This window comes from Tinamus guttatus, unplaced genomic scaffold (genome assembly GCF_059628265.1).
Source record: "Tinamus guttatus ecotype Peru unplaced genomic scaffold, ASM5962826v1 Tinamus_guttatus_pri_ptg000433l, whole genome shotgun sequence".
NCBI lineage: Eukaryota > Metazoa > Chordata > Aves > Tinamiformes > Tinamidae > Tinamus > Tinamus guttatus.
This window is the reverse complement of record NW_028288967.1, coordinates 5,911-22,975: the sequence shown is the minus strand read 5'-3', so window position 1 is coordinate 22,975 and position 17,065 is coordinate 5,911. Positions and strand designations below refer to the sequence as shown.

At 65.7% G+C, this 17,065-nt stretch overlaps 1 protein-coding gene and 2 non-coding genes across 3 annotated transcripts; 1 reads left to right on the top strand and 2 right to left on the bottom strand.

The window, feature by feature from the left end:
* Window positions 1-1,119: 1,119 nt before the first annotated feature.
* TRNAS-UGA (transfer RNA serine (anticodon UGA)) lies at window positions 1,120-1,201 on the bottom strand. Its single transcript has one exon. It is a non-coding gene; the product is annotated as a tRNA-Ser (tRNA).
* A 966-nt stretch (window positions 1,202-2,167) lies between these two features.
* Window positions 2,168-2,249, bottom strand: TRNAS-UGA (transfer RNA serine (anticodon UGA)). Its single transcript has one exon. It is a non-coding gene; the product is annotated as a tRNA-Ser (tRNA).
* A 4,951-nt stretch (window positions 2,250-7,200) lies between these two features.
* On the top strand, window positions 7,201-15,861 carry RARG (retinoic acid receptor gamma). Its single transcript, XM_088531776.1, has 8 exons — window positions 7,201-7,351; window positions 11,105-11,253; window positions 11,380-11,521; window positions 11,664-11,821; window positions 13,156-13,332; window positions 13,934-14,138; window positions 14,333-14,491; window positions 15,692-15,861. The coding sequence occupies exons 1-8, from the start codon at window positions 7,201-7,203 to the stop codon at window positions 15,859-15,861; spliced, it is 1,311 nt and encodes a 436-aa protein (XP_088387902.1).
* The last annotated feature ends 1,204 nt before the right edge of the window (window positions 15,862-17,065 follow it).

The following is a 17,065-nucleotide window of genomic DNA, read 5'->3' as shown; positions in this document are numbered from 1 at the left end:
CAAAGTGGCATGAGACAGAGCCAAGAATTGATGCTAAGGATTGAGGGGCTTCTTCAGCCCAGAATTTTTACCCTATGCTGCCCACAGCCCCAATCAGCCCCTATCCCAGGGAGCCAAAACTTTGTTCTTACTCAATTTACTCATTTATAGATGGGGGAATGCTGAAAACTGAGGAGTTGTGAAGCACAACCGCATCATGGACCCCTGAACCAGTGGGTTGGGTGCATGGGCATCCTTGGGGACTTTATGAAACTGTCCCATGGTCTGAACCAGCCCTCTCAGGTCCAGAAGGAAACAACTGCAAAGAGGGTATAAGCCAATGCGGGGAATTTGTCAAGAAAATTGTTTCCAGGGGTTGGATTTTAAGCTGTAGGGCTGTGTTCTGGATCAGCATGTCCATTAGTGGCACGGTAGCAGCAAGCAGGTGTTTCCTGCCTTTTTAGACGACAACGGGTTAGGATTGAATGACTTGAGTTTTGCACTGACTTTGCTCCAGCAAGGGCCCCTCCTGGTGAGTATTTTGGGGTAAACATGGCCAAAACTGTGAGTTTGGCACCGAGTCTATAAAGAGAAGCTCTGCTGTCACCTTGCATGGGCCCAAACTGCTCAGGGCAGGTGCCCTCCTAAATACAAGTTTTCTTGAGAAGCTGCCACGTGTGGCAAGTTGTTCAATGCACAGGTTCATGATGGCCAACTCTTGCAGTCCCCAGGACGTTCTGGAGATGATGGAGAGGGCCCTAGCAATAAACCCACCAACTCCCTCCGCACGTGGGTGCATCCATTGGCACCCATGGATTTGTGGATGCTGCGTTCACCTAAATGATCCCTCAGCCGATCGTCCTGGATCTGATCTTCAGTCATCCAAGCAAATGTCTTCAGCAAGGCCGTGCTGAGTGTATCCTCAAGGAACATAAAACATGGCCAGGATTTTCTGCAGGGTCCAGCAGGAGGTCCAGGAGCTTTTCCCCTCTCTCAGACATCACATCACCCATTCCAATTCCACAGCAGATTTTTCCTTGCCTTCCATTATTTCATGCTATGCCTTTTTGCTTGGGAGAAGGGAATGACCTGGGGTGGTGGCTGATGCTGCAGGGAGCAGGGGCTGGCAGTAAAACCTCTCGCTGTGAGCAGGATTTGAACCTGCGCAGGGAAACCCCACTGGATTTCAAGTCCAACGCCTTAACCACTCGGCCATCACAGCACCCGGGGAGCTCTGGAACCGCTCCGGAAAGGGCCGGAGCATCTTCCCGGTGGGAGCAGCGCTTGGATGGGAGCTCCCTTGATCGCCAGCTAAAGACAGATGGAGACGGGTTAGGTTTAGGGTGGACACGAAGAGAGAAAAGTGAGCAACAGCAGGAATCAGTATCTGGCTCATGCTAGTGTCTCTGGTAGTGCTCAGCATAGAAGAAAGGTTGTAGGAAAATGTTTCTAGTGTAAATAACAGAAATGTAAATGTCAGGACGTTATAGTCCTGGATGGAAGCAGCTCCAGGAATAACCTGTGTGAGGCTGCCAGGGTGTTGGTGCATGGGGACGTGAAGTCAGCTGTGATGGGGCCAGCATCGTCACTGTTTGTGCTCCCTCCCTTGCAGCAACGTTGATTGGGGCGCTCAGCAGGTCATGGAACAAATGCTGAGAGCAGAGGACATTCGTGCAGCTCCAGTGCCACCGTGTGGCTCTCCGAGCTCATGGGCTCCCAGGATAATCCCGAGTGGAAGGGATCTCATAAGCTTCGTTATGGCCAACTCTTGCAGTCCCCAGGACGTTCTGGAGATGATGGAGAGGGCCCTAGCAATAAACCCACCAAATCCCTCCGCACGTGGGTGCATCCATTGGCACCCATGGATTTGTGGGTGCCGCGTTTTCCTAAATGATCTCCCAGCCAATCGTCCTGGATCTGATCTTCAGTCATCCAAGCAAGTGTCTTCAGTGAGGCCATGCTGAGTGTATCCTCAAGGAACATAAAACATGGCCAGGATTTCTGCAGGGTCCAGCAGGAGGTCCAGGAGCTTTTCCCCTCTCTCAGACATCACATATCCCGTTCCAATTCCACAGCAGATTTTTCCTTGCCTTCCATTATTTCATGCTATGCCTTTTGCTTGGGAGAAGGGACCGACCTGGGGTGGTGGCTGATGCTGCAGGGAGCAGGGGCTGGCAGTAAAACCTCTCGCTGTGAGCAGGATTTGAACCTGCGCAGGGAAACCCCACTGGATTTCAAGTCCAACGCCTTAACCACTCGGCCATCACAGCACCCTGGGAGCCCGAAAAACTCTAAAACAGGGGATTTTGAGGATGCAAAAATGCTTGTGGATACCACCCTACTGTGGGCTGCTGGCCACATCATGCACATCACGCACACTGGTGCTGCTAATTCTTTAAATAACCTATGGTCCCTGCAGGAGAGCTGGGGGAGCATCCTGAGTGTTGAAGATGAAGTTGGGGTTTGCACAAGACGTTGGCAACTGCAAATCACCCGTAGGACTTGCCAGGATGATGCTCTGAAAAGAGACCGTGCATTTATCCAGTGGGAATCCCAATACAGCCCGGCCGTTCTGCCGGTGCACGGGGAGGACCTCTCCACCTGATCTCCATCATTGTCACACTAATGGACACCTGAATCCCCCCTGAGCTCTCCTGCCTGGAATGAGCCTCTGTAGTTCCCCCTTGGCTGGTAAAAGTGCCCTCAATCCTTGGAAAATGACTCCCCATGGAGAGAAACGGCGCCAGGAAGAACGCGACGTCCTGAAGCCCCTGCGAGGCTGCAGGATGGGGAGCAGGCGCTGGGAGCAGCTCCGGTGCGGAGGGGCTGGGGTCTTCGTGCCAAAAACAACCAGGTAGGAGGACCAAAAAAAGGGACTTTGAGAGCAGAAAAAGCGACTTTCCCGGCGCTGCACGGACCGCCCCGGGGAGCTGCTGGGGGGCGGAGCTCCGGGGCACAAGGGGCGGGGCCGGCTGAGGGGGCGTGGTCTGCTGGGGGGCGTGGTCGATTGAGTGGGCGGGGCCGAGTGGGGGCGGGGCCCGGAGGGGCAGGGGGAGGCGGGAATCCCGGGAGCAGCGTCGGGCCAGGGAGAGGGGGAGCGGGCGGGGAAGGAGCACGGAGAGGGAGAGGGAGAGGGGGAGCAGGGAAGGAAGAAGCATGGAGAGGGGGAGAGGGAAAGGGAGAGGGAGAGCAGGGAAGGAAGAAGCATGGAGGAGGGAAAGGGGGAGAGGGAAAGGGAGAGGGGGAGCAGGGAAGGAAGAAGCATGGAGGAGGGAAAGGGGGAGAGGGAAAGGGAGAGGGGGAGTAGGAAAGGAAGAAGCATGGAGCAGGGAGAGGGGGAGGGAGAGTGGGGGAGGAGGAATCATGGAGCAGGGAAGGGGGAGAGGGAAAGGGAGAGCAGGAAAGGAAGAAGCATGGAGGAGGGAAAGGGGGAGAGGGAGAGGGGGAGCAGGGAAGGAAGAAGCATGGAGGAGGGAAAGAGGGAGAGGGAAAGGGAGAGGGGGGAGCAGGGAAGGAAGAAGCATGGAGCAGGGAGAGGGGGAGGGAGTCTGCCCACAGCCCCTGCCCTGGTGTGGGGCAGAGCCGTGCAACGCTGCACACAGGTGTGCAAATGCGTGCAAGGCCGTGCAACATGGTGCCACGCCGAGTGTGCAAAGCCGTGCAACATCGTACCATGCCGTGCAAGGCCGTGCAACACTGTGCCATGCCAGGCCAAGCGTGCAAAGCCGTGCAATATGGTGCAATAAAGCTGTGCAGCACAGTGCAATAAGCCGTGCAATATGGTGCAATAAAGCCATGCAGCATGGTGCAATAAAGCCGTGCAACCAGGTGCAATAAAGCTGTGCAGCACGGTGCAATAAAGCCGTGCAACGCGATGCAATAAAGTCGTGCAACAAGGTGCAATAAAGCCGTGCAGCACGGTGCAATAAAGCCGTGCAACCAGGTGCAATAAAGCCGTGCAACGCGATGCAATAAAGGCGTGCAGCACGATGCAATAAAGCCATGCAACAAGGTGCAATAAAGCCGTGCAACAAGGTGCAATAAAGCCGTGCAGCACGGTGCAATAAAGCCGTGCAACGTGATGCAATAAAATCGTGCAGCACGGTGCAATAAAGCCATGCAGCATGGTGCAATAAAGCCGTGCAACCAGGTGCAATAAAGCCGTGCAGCACGGTGCAATAAACCCGTGCAACACGATGCAAGGCTGCGTGCCATCGTGCCACTGCCAGGGGCCACCGCGCAGCACCAGGGGACACGGAGCCGCTGCAGGACGCCCCGCACGGAGGCAGCGGCTTCGATTCCCATCCCCCATGCGCGGGGGTGCCAGGAACCGCCGCGGTCCCCCCCCCCCAGCGCCCGGGCCGGCGGGCAGGGCGGGCGGGCAGGAATGCGGCCCGGCGGGTCGCGCCGGTGCAGGCCCCGGCACCGCCGGCCCCGCGGGCGCTGACGGTGACGGTGCCGGTGACGCCGGGCCCGGGTGCAGGGACGGGCCCACGACCTGCACGCGCGGCGGCGGGGATGCTACGGTGCACGCTGGTGCACCCTTGCACGGGCCTTGCACGCTTGCACGGGGCCGTGCACGCTTGCACGGGGCAGTGCATGCTTGCATGGGGCAGCGCATGCTTGCACGGGACAGCGCACATTTGCACGGGCCATGCACACTTGCACGGGGCCGTGCACGCTTGCACGGGCCTTGCACGCTTGCACGGGGCCGTGCACGCTTGCTCGGGGCAGTGCATGCTTGCATGGGGCAGCACACACTTGCACGGGGCTGTGCACACTTGCACGGGGCAGCACACACTTGCACAGGGCAGTGCATGCTTGCATGGGGCAGCGCATGCTTGCACGGGACAGCGCACATTTGCACGGGCCATGCACGCTTGCACGGGGCCGTGCACACTTGCACGGGGCAGTGCATGCTTGCATGGAGCAGCACACGCTTGCACGGGGCGGCACACGCTTGCACGGGGCAGTGCATGCTTGCACGGGGCTGTGCACGCTTGCACGGGGCTGTGCACACTTGCACAGGGCAGTGCATGCTTGCACGGGGCAGCGCACGTTTGCACGGGGCAGCACACACTTGCTCGGGGCAGTGCATGCTTTCACGGGGCAGCACATGCTTGCAAGGGGTGGCACACGCTTGCACGCACTTGTGCATGCTTGCATGCGTTGTGCATGCTTGCATGCGTTGTGCATGCTTGCACGCGCTGTCTGCATGCGCTAGTGCATGCCCTTGTGCACTCGCGCCTTGCACGCGCACAAGGGCTCGTGTGCGTTCCTGCGTGCTCACACTCACCCGTGCACGCTCGTGGATTCCCGTTCGCCATCCTTGGAGCCTATATGCACTCTGGCGCGTGCACGCACGCTTGTGCACGCTCGCGTGTGCTCTTGCACACTCAGGCGTGCTCACAGGGGCACTCACACTCACACCAACGCACTCACCCCCCCTGCAGCCCCCCGGAACAGCAGAGCCTGTTGGGGACAGAATGGGACTGGGGGGGGGGACACTGGGGTCCCCCCCCCGGCAGGAGCCGGGCTGAGGCCCGGCAGCTCGTGACAGCAGTGGCCGCCAGTGCCCTGCGGTTTCCTGCCGGGCCGGTTATTTTGGGCATGCGGGAGCAGCCCAGCCAGACGGAAAAGCTGACGGAGCCGTGGGCGGGGGGAAGGCGCAGGAGGGGCCCAGGCGTCCGGGAGGGGCCCAGGCGTCCGGGAAGGGCAGAGTCCCCCCCACCCCACGGCCCCAGCTGGTGCCACCGCGGCCTCGAGCCCTCCTGCCTGGGTTGTCCCCATGACGAGGGGACAGGCGAGTCCCCCGCACCCCGTGCAAGCCCCGATGTCACCGCCATCCTCAGCGGCTGTCAGTGACAAGCGGGTGACATTGGCGGGGGGACACGGTGACGAGACCCCCGGGCCACCATCGTCCTGACCCTCCCCGTGCAACCCCCCCTTATGGAAACCCCCGGTGCCAACCCCGCGTGCCCGGAAACCTCCGCCGCAACAACCCTCGCGCTACAGCCGCCACAACAACCCTCGCGCTACAGCCGCTGCGTGTGTGTGTGTGTCCGGTGTCCCCCCGCTGCCGTGTCCCCCGCGCAGCCCGGCGCCAAGCGTGCGAAAGGCGAGCGGGGGGGGCGGCGGCGCCTGGTTTTAATTAGGGCGACGGCCGCTAATTGGGAGCTCATGGCGGCAGCGGGAGGGTGTGCGGGCGCACGCGCGTGTGCAAGGGCCGCGTGTGCACGTGGTGGAGGTGACACGGGGGTGACGTGGGGTGGCATGGTGGGGACACGTGCAGAGGCACGTGGGGACATGCGGGTCACATGGGGCTGATGGGGGTGACATCGGGGTGACACATATGGGGGGACATGGGGGTGACACAGGGCGGGTGTCTGATGGAGGGGGGGGGATACAGTGGCATGGAGGTGGCACTGGGGGGGCACTGGGAGCCACTGGACAGGTGACCAGGTGCCAGCGGAGAGGTGACACCAGGACTGGGCAAGAGTGTTGGAGGACACCGGGGAAGGGGTGACACTGGGACAGGTGAGGGCAGCTGGGAACAGGGTGACAAGGCCCTGGGGACACTTGGGGGACACCGGGAGAGGGGGGTGACCCCAGCCCCTGGGAGCACCGGGGGCCACCGGGTGACAGGATCCCGGGGGACCCTGGGAGGGGGTGACAGGGTCCTGGGGGCAGGAGACCCCAAGGGCGGGGGGGGGGCGGGGAGGAGCAAAGACCCCCCCACGCGTGACCACGACCACGCCCCGTTCCAGCGAAGCCACGCCCCCTCCAACGCGCCCCGCCCACCAGCACGCCCTTTTCCCGCGAAGCCACGCCCCTCCGCGCGTGGCCACGCCCCCGGCCCCGCGCGCGCTCCCGCGCGGCCCCGCCCCTCCAAGCGCGCCCCGCCCACCAGCACGCCCTTTTCCCGCGAGGCCACGCCCCTCCACGCGCGGCCACGCCCCCGGCCCCGCGCGCGCTCCCGCGCGGCCCCCGCCCCTCCAAGCGCGCCCCCGCCCACCAGCGCGCCCCTGCTCCCGCGAGGCCACGCCCCTCCGCGCGCGGCCACGCCCCCGGCCCCCGCGCGCGCGCTCCCGCGCGGCCCCGCCCGGCGCCGCCCCCCCGCCGGCGGATGCTGCGCGGCGCCGCGTGAGCCCGGGAGCGGCTCCCGGCGCTTCCCGGCGCTTCCCGGCGCTTCCCGGGAGCTTCCCGGCGCTTCCCGGCGCCATGTACGACTGCGTGGAGGCGCTGGCCGTGTCGCGGCAGCTCTACGACGTGACGAACCGGCACCGCGCGGCGTGCGCGCTGCGCAAGGCGGGCTACGGGCCGCGCTGCGGCGCGCTGCCGCCCTTCGCGTGGCCGCCGCCCGCCCGCCGCCGTACGTACCCCCGGGAAGGGAGCGGGATCGGGAATGGGAACGGGAACGGGAACGGGAAGCGGCGTGCGACCCCGAGGGCATCGGGGCGCGCGACACGTTGTGACACCGAGGGGGAGCGCGGGGCGAGGGACCCTGCGTGCGGGGTGACACCGGGTGACACCGAGCGTGGACACCGGGCGCGCGTGACACCGAGCGGGACGCGGGCCGAGCGCTGCCGTGGCACCTTGTGTGTGAGTGTGAGCGGGCGTGCGACACGGGTGGGACTGTGCGCGTGTCAGTGCGTGTCACACCGCGCGGGTGTGCGTGCGCCTGTACCCCCCGCTCCGGCTGTTCCAACCCCCTCTTTGTCTCCGGTCCCGGTTAAAACGAAATTTGGGGAGGGCCTCGGCTGGGGGGGGGGAGGGAGGGGGCGATGGACCGGTTTGGGCCGGGGGGGGGGGAGAGCAGGACCCCCCCCTTCGCCCTCCCCCCGCAGGACCCTGGGGCTGCGGGGGGACAGGGACGGGGTCCCGGGACAAGGGGACCTTGGGGACAGGTCCCTGGGGGTGACAAGGGGACGGAGCGGGGGGGGGGGGGCGGTGAGAGGTGCCCCCCCCCCCATCCACACAACCATCCCAGGCCGCGGGGGGGGGGGGGCGGGAATTTCGTCCTCCCTCTCTTTCCCACTGCCCTTTTCATCCCGGGATTTTTATTTTTCAGCCTGAAAAATTGGCAGCAAAAACGGGAGCGGGGGGGGGGGGGGGGGGCACAGAGGGGGGGTCCCGGGGGCCGTTTGTGCCTCGGGAGTCCCCAGGATCCCCTCCCCCCCCCCCCGTTGTCGTCACCGTCCCCCCCCCCCCGCGCCCGGTCCCTCCCAGTGCCCCCCCCACACCGCGGGCCCGGCCCGACTGGTTCCCGTTGCGGCCGGGCCCTCCCCGCCCCGGGGTGCCCATGTGGCACTTAACCCACGCGGGGCCACCCCGAAACGCGCGGGGGCCACCCCGAAACGCGCCCCCCCCCCGACTTGTCACCCCCCGAGAGGAAATCTGTGCCCCCCCCCCCTAAATTTGGAGGGGCCCTAATACCCCCCCCCCCCCCCCATCCATCCTCCCTGCCCTCCGGCTCCCGGGGAGGGGGAATTTGGAGGTTATTTTTTTGGTGGGGGCGGGTTGTGTGTGTGCCCCCCCCCACGGGGCTCCCCCCTCCCCGCTCGCTTTTGGGGGCGCCGCGCTGGGATTCTTCATTTTTTTTTCTTTATTTTTATTTTTTTCCCTCTTTTTGGACCGGCGCCCCAGATTTGGGTTAAAAAAAAACTAAAAAGCGAAGCGGGAAGTAGCGGGGCGGGGGGGGGGAACCGAGGCGCGGACTTGGGGACCCCGATGTGCCCCCCCCCAAACTGCCCCCCCCCCCCCAAATCACCCCCCAAATCCCCTCCAACCCCCCCCCCCTCCAACCGCAAATCCCGGTTTCCCCCCCGTCCCGCTCCGGGATACCCCAATTCGGGATGGCGGCGGGGGGGGTGTTGCCCGTGCCCCCCCCCCAAACTGCCCCCCCCCAAAACCACCTCCCAAATCCCCTCCAACCCCCCCCCCCCCCCGGCGCTTTCCCTCCAACCGCAAATCCCGGTTTCCCCCCCCCCGTCCCCGCTCCGGGATACCCCAATTCGGGATGGCGGCGGGGGGGGGGGGGATGTTGCCGGTGTTGCCCCCCCCAAACTCCCCCCCCCCCAAAACTACCCCCCAAATCCCCTCCTGCCCCCCCACCCCCCTCCGGCGCTTTCCCTCCAACCGCAAATCCCGGTTTCCCCCCCCCGTCCCGCTCCGGGATACCCCAGTTCGGGATGGCGGCGGGGGGGGCGGGGGGGGTGTTGCCTGTGCCCCCCCCCCAAACTGCCCCCCCCAAAAAACTGCCCCCCCCCCCCCCAAAACCACCCCCCCAAATCCCCTCCAACCCCCCCCCCTCCAGCCGCAGCTCCCGGTTTTCCCCCCCGTCCCGCTCCGGGATACCCCAGTTCGGGATGGCGGCGGGGGGTGGGGGGGTGTTCGGGGGGGGTGTTACCGGTGTTGCCCCCCCCCCGCCGGTTGTGTGCGTGTCCGGCGGTGCGCGGCGTGTGGGTGTTGCCGGGTGTGGTGCGTGTTTGTGGTTGCGCCGAGTGTTTCTAGGGCGGAGGAGGAGCCCGCGGCGCGGGGGGGGGGGGGGCAGCGCTGTTTGTTGTTGCGTGACCATGGTGCGTGGGGGGGGGGGGGGACACGCGTGGGCATCACCCGCGTGGCCGGGGGTCCCCGACAACAGCCCAAGGGGGGGGTGTTTCTACCCCCGCCGCTGCACGGGGGGGTGTTTTCACGCGTGGGGCCCCCCCCCCCGCGCTCCGAAGTGTCAGGAATGCGGGCAGGGAGACAAACGGCTCCTGGGCCCAGCTGCAAGCAGTTTAGGGCTGGTTATAAATGGCCTGTTTGAAGCGTGGCGAGGGCAGGAATTTCCTCAATTTCAGCAATTTCGGCTGTTTTTTTTTTTTTCCTCCCTCTTTTCTCTCTTTTTCCTTTTTTTTTTTTTTTTTAAACGACCCAAAAATAAAAGGAAAAAACAACCCGCCCATGAGCTGCCCCCCACCCCTTCTTTGCCAGGGTGCTTTTGGGGGGGTGGTGACGCCGATGTCCCCGTGTCCCCGTCCCCGTTGTCACCCTGGGGAGGAAGCAGACAGTGTGGGGGGGGGGCAGGGGGGGCCGGATGCCCCTGTGGGCGCCGGGGATGGAGGATGAATCATGGGCGCCCGAAGCCACCACTGCCACCGCGGGGGGGGACATGGGGACATGGGACATGGGACATGTCCTGGTGCTGCCCGGCCCTGGGAGGGGGGTGTCGGGTGCCTGAGGACGCTGCGGTGTCCCCAGCTGCCCCCCGTGCTCCCCTCCTCCGTCCCCATCCCTCTGTCCCTCCATCCTCATCTCCCCAATCCCTCCATCCCCATCCCAATCCCCCTGTCCCTCCATCCCCTCCCTCTGTCCCCTCCCCATCCCTCTGTCCCTATCCCTTTCCACCCATCCTGATGCATCCACCCCTGTCCCTCCGTCCCCGTCCCTCTGTCCCCATCCGTGCCCTCCGTCCCCATCCCTCTGTCCCCGTCCCTCTGTCCCCATCCGTGTCCCTCCGTCCCCATCCTTCCATCCCTGTCCCTCTGTCCCTCCATCCCTGTCCCTCTGTCCCCATCCTGTCCCTCTGTCCCCATCCCTCTGTCCCCATCCGTGTCCCTCCATCCCCGTCCCTCTGTCCCCACCCCTGTCCCTCCATCCCCATCCCTCCGTCCCCATCCTGTCCCTCTGTCCCCATCCCTCCGTCCCCATCCGTGTCCCTCCATCCCCATCCCTCCATCTCCGTCCCCATCCCTCCGTCCCCATCCCTCCTTCTCCGTCCCTGTCCCTCCATCCCTGTCCCTCCGTCCCCATCCTTCCATCCCTGTCCCTCTGTCCCCACCCCATCCCTCTGTCCCCATCCCTCTGTCCCCATCCGTGTCCCTCCGTCCCCATCCCTCCATCTCCGTCCCTGTCCCTCCATCCCTGTCCCTCTGTCCCCATCCTTGTCCCTCCATCCCCATCCCTCTGTCCCCATCCCTCTGTCCCGCTCCCATCTCACCCACCCCAACACCCCCATAGACCCCCCGCTCCCACCTCCCAGGACACCCGATCCCCGCAGCTCCCCCCAACACACGGAGCAGCCCCGGGCTCTCCGTGTCCCCTCCGCGGTCCCCAACGTCCCCCGTGTCACCCGTGTCACCAGCGGCCGAGACGCAGAGCAGCAGCTCGGAGGAGATGGTGCCCAGCTCCCCGTCGCCGCCGCCGCCGCCGCGCGTCTACAAGCCCTGCTTCGTGTGCAGCGACAAGTCCTCGGGCTACCACTACGGCGTCAGCTCCTGCGAGGGCTGCAAGGTGACGCGGTGACACCCCGGCGCGTTGTCACCCCCGTGGTGACACCCCGGCGCGTTGTCACCCCTGCGGTGACACCCCGTCGCGTTGTCACCCCCGCGCTCACGGTTGTCCCCCGCGCCCCGGCAGGGCTTCTTCCGCCGCAGCATCCAGAAGAACATGGTGTACACGTGTCACCGCGACAAGAACTGCCAGATCAACAAGGTGACGCGCAACCGGTGCCAGTACTGCCGGCTCCAGAAGTGCTTCGAGGTCGGCATGTCCAAGGAAGGTGCGTCCGGACCCCTCGTGTCCCTTTGGTTTTGGGGGACTTTGTTCCTGTCCCGCCTGTGGAATAGGGGCAGGAAAAGCCACATGGGGACAACCCCGGTTTGTTGTCCCCGCCGCTGACCCCGCCGTGTCCCCGCGCGCAGCCGTGCGCAACGACAGGAACAAGAAGAAGAAGGAGGTGAAGGAGGAGCCGGCGGAGGGCCCGGAGCTGACGCCGGAGCTCCACGAGCTCATCCAGAAGGTCAGCAGGGCCCATCGGGAGACGTTCCCGTCGCTCTGCCAGCTGGGCAAGTACACGACGGTGAGAGCCCCCGACCCGCGCCACCGCTGCCACGAGCTGCGCTGGCCTCAGCCCCGGCGCGGGGCGGGGATGGGAGCGGGATGGGGGGGCTACGGAGTGGGATGGGGCGTTATGGAGTGGGATGGGGGGCTATGGGGCGGGATGGGGGGCTATGGAGCGGGATGGGGGCTATGGAGCGGGATGGGGGGCTATGGAGCGGGATGGGGGCTATAGAGCAGGCTGGGGGGCTACAGAGCAGGCTGGGGGGCTACGGATCGGGATGGGGGGGTTATGGAGCGGGGTGGGGGGTTATGGAGCAGGATGGGAGCTACGGATTGGGATGGGGGGCTACGGAGCGGGATGGGGGTTATGGAGCGGGATGGGGGCTACGGGGCGGGATGGGGGGTTATGGAGCGGGATGGGGGGCTATGGAGCGGGATGGGGGCTATGGAGCGGGATGGGGGGCTATGGAGCGGGATGGGGGTTATGGAGCGGGATGGGGGCTACGGGGCGGGATGGGGGGTTATGGAGCGGGATGGGGGCTATGGAGCGGGATGGGGGGCTATGGAGCGGGATGGGGGGCTATGGAGCGGGATGGGGGGTTATGGAGCGGGGTGGGGGGTTATGGAGTGGGATGGGGGGCTATGGAGCAGGATGGGAGCTACGGATTGGGATGGGGGGCTATGGAGCGGGATGGGGGGCTATGGAGCGGGATGGGGGGCTACGGAGCGGGCTGGGGGGCTGTGGAGCGGGATGAGGGGCTACGGAGCGGGATGAGGGGCTACGGAGCGGGATGGGGGGTTATGGAGCGGGATGGGAGCTACGGATTGGGATGGGGGGTTATGGAGCAGGGTGGGGGGTTATGGAGTGGGATGGGGGGCTGTGGAGCGGGATGGGGGCTACGGAGCAGGATGGGGGGCTATGGAGCGGGATGAGGGCTATGGAGCGGGATGGGGGCTACGGAGCGGGTTGGGGGGGCTACGGGGCGGGATGGGGGGGATACGGAGTGGGATGGGGGTTATGGAGCGGGATGGGGGCTCCAAAATGCCCATTTGTGGTGACTGGAGACAGGATGGAGCCGGGTCCGGGAGCTGGATTTGCAGCCCGGATGCCCTTGTGTCCATCCCAGCCCGGTTGGGATGTGGGAGTAGATGGGGACCAGGACGCCTGGGTCCCTGTCCCAGCCTGGTGACAGCAGGGGAGATTTCGGGGATCAGGGCACCTGGATCCCCATCCCTTCCCATTTGGCACAGTGGAGAGTCCTGGGACCAGGACACCAGGATGGCGGAGCCACCGGTCCCCCTGCGTCACGGTGCCACGTGTCCCCCCCCCCGATCTGTCCCCTGTCCCCGCAGAGCCTGAGCGCCGACCACCGCGTGCAGCTGGACCTGGGGCTGTGGGACAAGTTCAGCGAACTGGCCACCAAGTGCATCATCAAGATCGTGGAGTTCGCCAAGCGCCTGCCCGGCTTCACCGCGCTCTCCATCGCCGACCAGATCACCCTGCTCAAGGCCGCCTGCCTGGACATCCTGGTGCGGATGGCGGGGAAGGGACCGGGGGGGGACATGGGGACACCGGGCGTCCCCTTGATGCGCTGTCATAGAATCATGGAATGCTGAAGGTTGGAAGGGACCTCTCGAGGTCACCTAGTCCAACCCCTGCACACGCAGGGTCACCTAGAGCACGTGGCACAGGGCTGCGTCCAAGCGGGTTTGAAGATCTCCAGAGAAGGAGACTCCACAACCTCTCTGGGCAGCCTGTTCCAGGGCTCTGGCACCCTCACTGGGAAGGAATTTTTCCTTAAGTTCCTGTGGAACTTTTGGTGCTTCAGTTTGTGGCCATGACCTCTAGTTCTGTTGGTGCCACCAGTGCAAAGAGGCCGCCCCATCCTCCTCACTGCCTCCCTTGAGGTACTTCTAGACACTGCTCAGGTCCCCTCTCAGCCTTCTCTTCTCCAGCTGAACAGGCCCAGCTCCCTCAGCCTCTCCTCACAGGGCAGATGTTCCAGGCCCCTGATCATCCTCGTAGCCCTGCGCTGGCCTCTCTCCAGCAGCTCCACATCCCTCTTGTCCTGTGGAGCCCAGAACTGGCCACAACGCTCCAGATGTGGCCTCAGCAGGGCTGTCCCCGCAGATGCTGCGCATCTGCACGCGCTACACGCCGGAGCAGGACACCATGACGTTCTCGGACGGGCTCACGCTGAACCGCACGCAGATGCACAACGCCGGCTTCGGGCCGCTCACCGACCTGGTGTTCGCGTTCGCGGGGCAGCTGCTGCCCCTCGAGATGGACGACACGGAGACGGGGCTGCTCAGCGCCATCTGCCTCATCTGCGGAGGTGCCCGCGGGGACACGAGGGGACAACGGGGACAACGGGGAGGCGGACGATGCACGGGGAGCCGCGGGGACAGATGCGGATGGCGACAGGGGGAAAATGGGGGCCACGCGGAGCACCCGGCTTGGCCGAGGCGCTGGGTGGCCACGGGTGGCCCTGTCCCCGTCCTGTGTGACCCTGTCCCCAACCCGCCGCAGACCGCATGGACCTGGAGGAGCCCGAGAAGGTGGAGAAGCTGCAGGAGCCACTGCTGGAGGCGCTCAAGGTGTATGCGCGGCGCCGGCGGCCCAGCCAGCCCCACATGTTCCCCCGGATGCTCATGAAGATCACGGACCTGCGTAGCATCAGCACCAAGGGTGAGGGGCGCGGGGCCGGCGGGCACCGTCACGGTGAAGCTCGCAGCATCATCGGGCACCGTCGCGGTGAAGCTCACGGCACCGTCGGGCACCCTCACGGTGAAGCTCGCGGCACCGTCACGGTGAAGCTCGCGGCACCGTCGGGCATTGGTTGCGGTGAAGCTCGCGGCACCGTCACGGTGAAGCTCGCGGCACCGGCACCGTGAAGCTCGTGGTACCGTCGGGCACCGTCACCGTGAAGCTTGTGGCACCATCATGGCACTGTCACCGTGAAGCTCCCGGCACCGTCACGGTGAAGTTCCTGGCACCATCATGGTGCCATCATGGTGAAGCTCCCAGCACCGTCGCGGTGAAGCTCGCGGCACCGTCAGGCACCGTCGCGGTGAAGTTCCCGGTACCGTCGCGGTGAAGTTCCCGGTACCGTCGCGGAACCGTCGCGGTGAAGCTCTGGGCACCGTCGCGGTGAAGCTCGCGGCACCATCGGGCACCGTCGTGGTGAAGTCCCCAGCCACCATTGTACACTGTCACGGTGAAGCCCATAGCACCATCATGGTGAAGTTCCTGGCACCATCGTGGCACCGTCGCGGTGAAGCTTGCGGTACTGTCGTGGTGAAGTTCCCGGCACCGTCGCGGTGAAGCTCCTGGCACCATCACCGTGTAGCTCCCGGCACCGTCGGGCACCGTCGCGGTGACACTCCCGGCATTGTCACAGCGAAGCTTGCGGCACCGTCACCGTGTAGCTCCTGGCACTGTTGGGCCCCGTCGCGGTGACGCTCGCGGCACCGTCACCGTGTAGCTCCCGGCCCCGTCGCGGTGACGCTCGTGGCACCATCGCGGTGAAGCTCCCGGCACCGTCACCGTGTAGCTCCGGGCACCGTCGCGGTGACGCTCGCGGCACCGTCACCGTGTAGCTCCCGGCCCCGTCGCGGTGACGCTCCCGGCACCGTCACCGTGTAGCTCCGGGTACCGTCGCGGTGACGCTCGCGGCACTGTCACCGTGTAGCTCCCGGCCCCGTCGCGGTGACGCTCGCGGCCCCGTCGCGGTGACGCTCGCGGCACCATTGCGGTGACGCTCGCGGCACCGTCACCGTGTAGCTCCCGGCCCCGTCGCGGTGACGCTCCCGGCCCCGTCGCGGTGCCGCCGTCGCGGGGCTGGTCCCGGCGGCCGCCAGCGGGTGACACGTGTGTCCCCCCCCCCAGGTGCCGAGCGGGCCATCACGCTCAAGATGGAGATCCCGGGCCCGATGCCCCCCCTCATCCGGGAGATGCTGGAGAATCCCGAGATGTTCGAGGAGGAGGAGGCGCCGACGGCCCCCCCGGACCCCCCCGGCGCCGAGGACAGCCCGGCCGCCCCCCCCGACTCGCCATAACCCCCCCCCCCAATATGGGGCCACTGTCCCCCCACGGGGGGGGGGACACTCACAACTGCCTTCAGCCCCCCCCCCCCGCCGGGGGGGGCTCCCCCCATTTGGGGGGGGGCTCCAGGGACTGATGGAGCCCCAGGCCCGGTGGGGGGGGGACCCCGCGGCACCAGCTCTTGCCTTAAGCTGGGGGGGCCAGGGGGGCCCCCCCACCCCAACCTCAGCTTCATGCCAAAGTCCCCCCCCCCGTCCCCAAATCCCATCAGCCCCCCCCCATCTGGTGCTGGGGGGAGGGGGAACGGACTGATATTGCCCCCCCCCCCAAATGACTGACGCCCCCCCCCCCGGTTGTGCCCCCCCCCCAAGCAGCGAGCCGGGAGGGGCCCAGGCGTCCGGGACTTTATTTATTCACGATGACAGGAGACAGGGTGCGTGTGGGGGGGGCGGGGCGGGGGGGGGGACAGTTTTGTGTCCCCGTCCCCCCCCCCCCATCCCGGTTATATTGGGGGGGGGGGTGCTTTTCTTTGCTGGTTTCTTTGTACAATTTGGGCGGGGGGGGGGGCTGCTTTGGGGCTTTGCTTTTTAATGCTGGTGGCTTTGGGGGGGGGGTGCCCCAAATCCGCCCCCCCCCCCTTTCCCTGGGCACAGAACACTATAGAGACCAAAGCGGGGGGGGGCACAAGGTGACACCCCCCCCCCCAACCCAACCCCCCTCCCCTGGGCTGCTGCTGGGGGGGGGCTCAAGCCATAGCCATGGGGATCCCCGGGGGGGGGGCCCTGCTCCATCCCCCCCCCCCCATGGCAGCTTTATGGGGGGGGGGGCACCTCATTGCACCCAACTGCCCCCAGGACCAAACTGCCCCCCCCCCCATGTCTGTTACCCCAAACCCGCTTGGGGGGGGGGTCCTGCCCCCTCCGCAGCACTAGAGCCCCCCCCATTTCCACCCCCCTTTTGGGGGTGCAGGGCCTTAAGGGGGGGGGGTCCCGTTACACTACAAGCCGCATGGGGGGGCTGCACCCCCCCCCATTATTTATTCCTATGCGTTTACACCCCCCCCCCCCCCGCTGTCCCCTCGCTGCCCGGGGGGGGGCCCGTGTTTACAGCCCACCCGCCCCGGGGTCCCCGCGGGCCCCGCTCCCCCCCCCGGGGTGGGGACATGGGACTTTTCTATTTTTGCAAAATAAAGAGGTGGAAACTCAGCGCCTGGCGTGG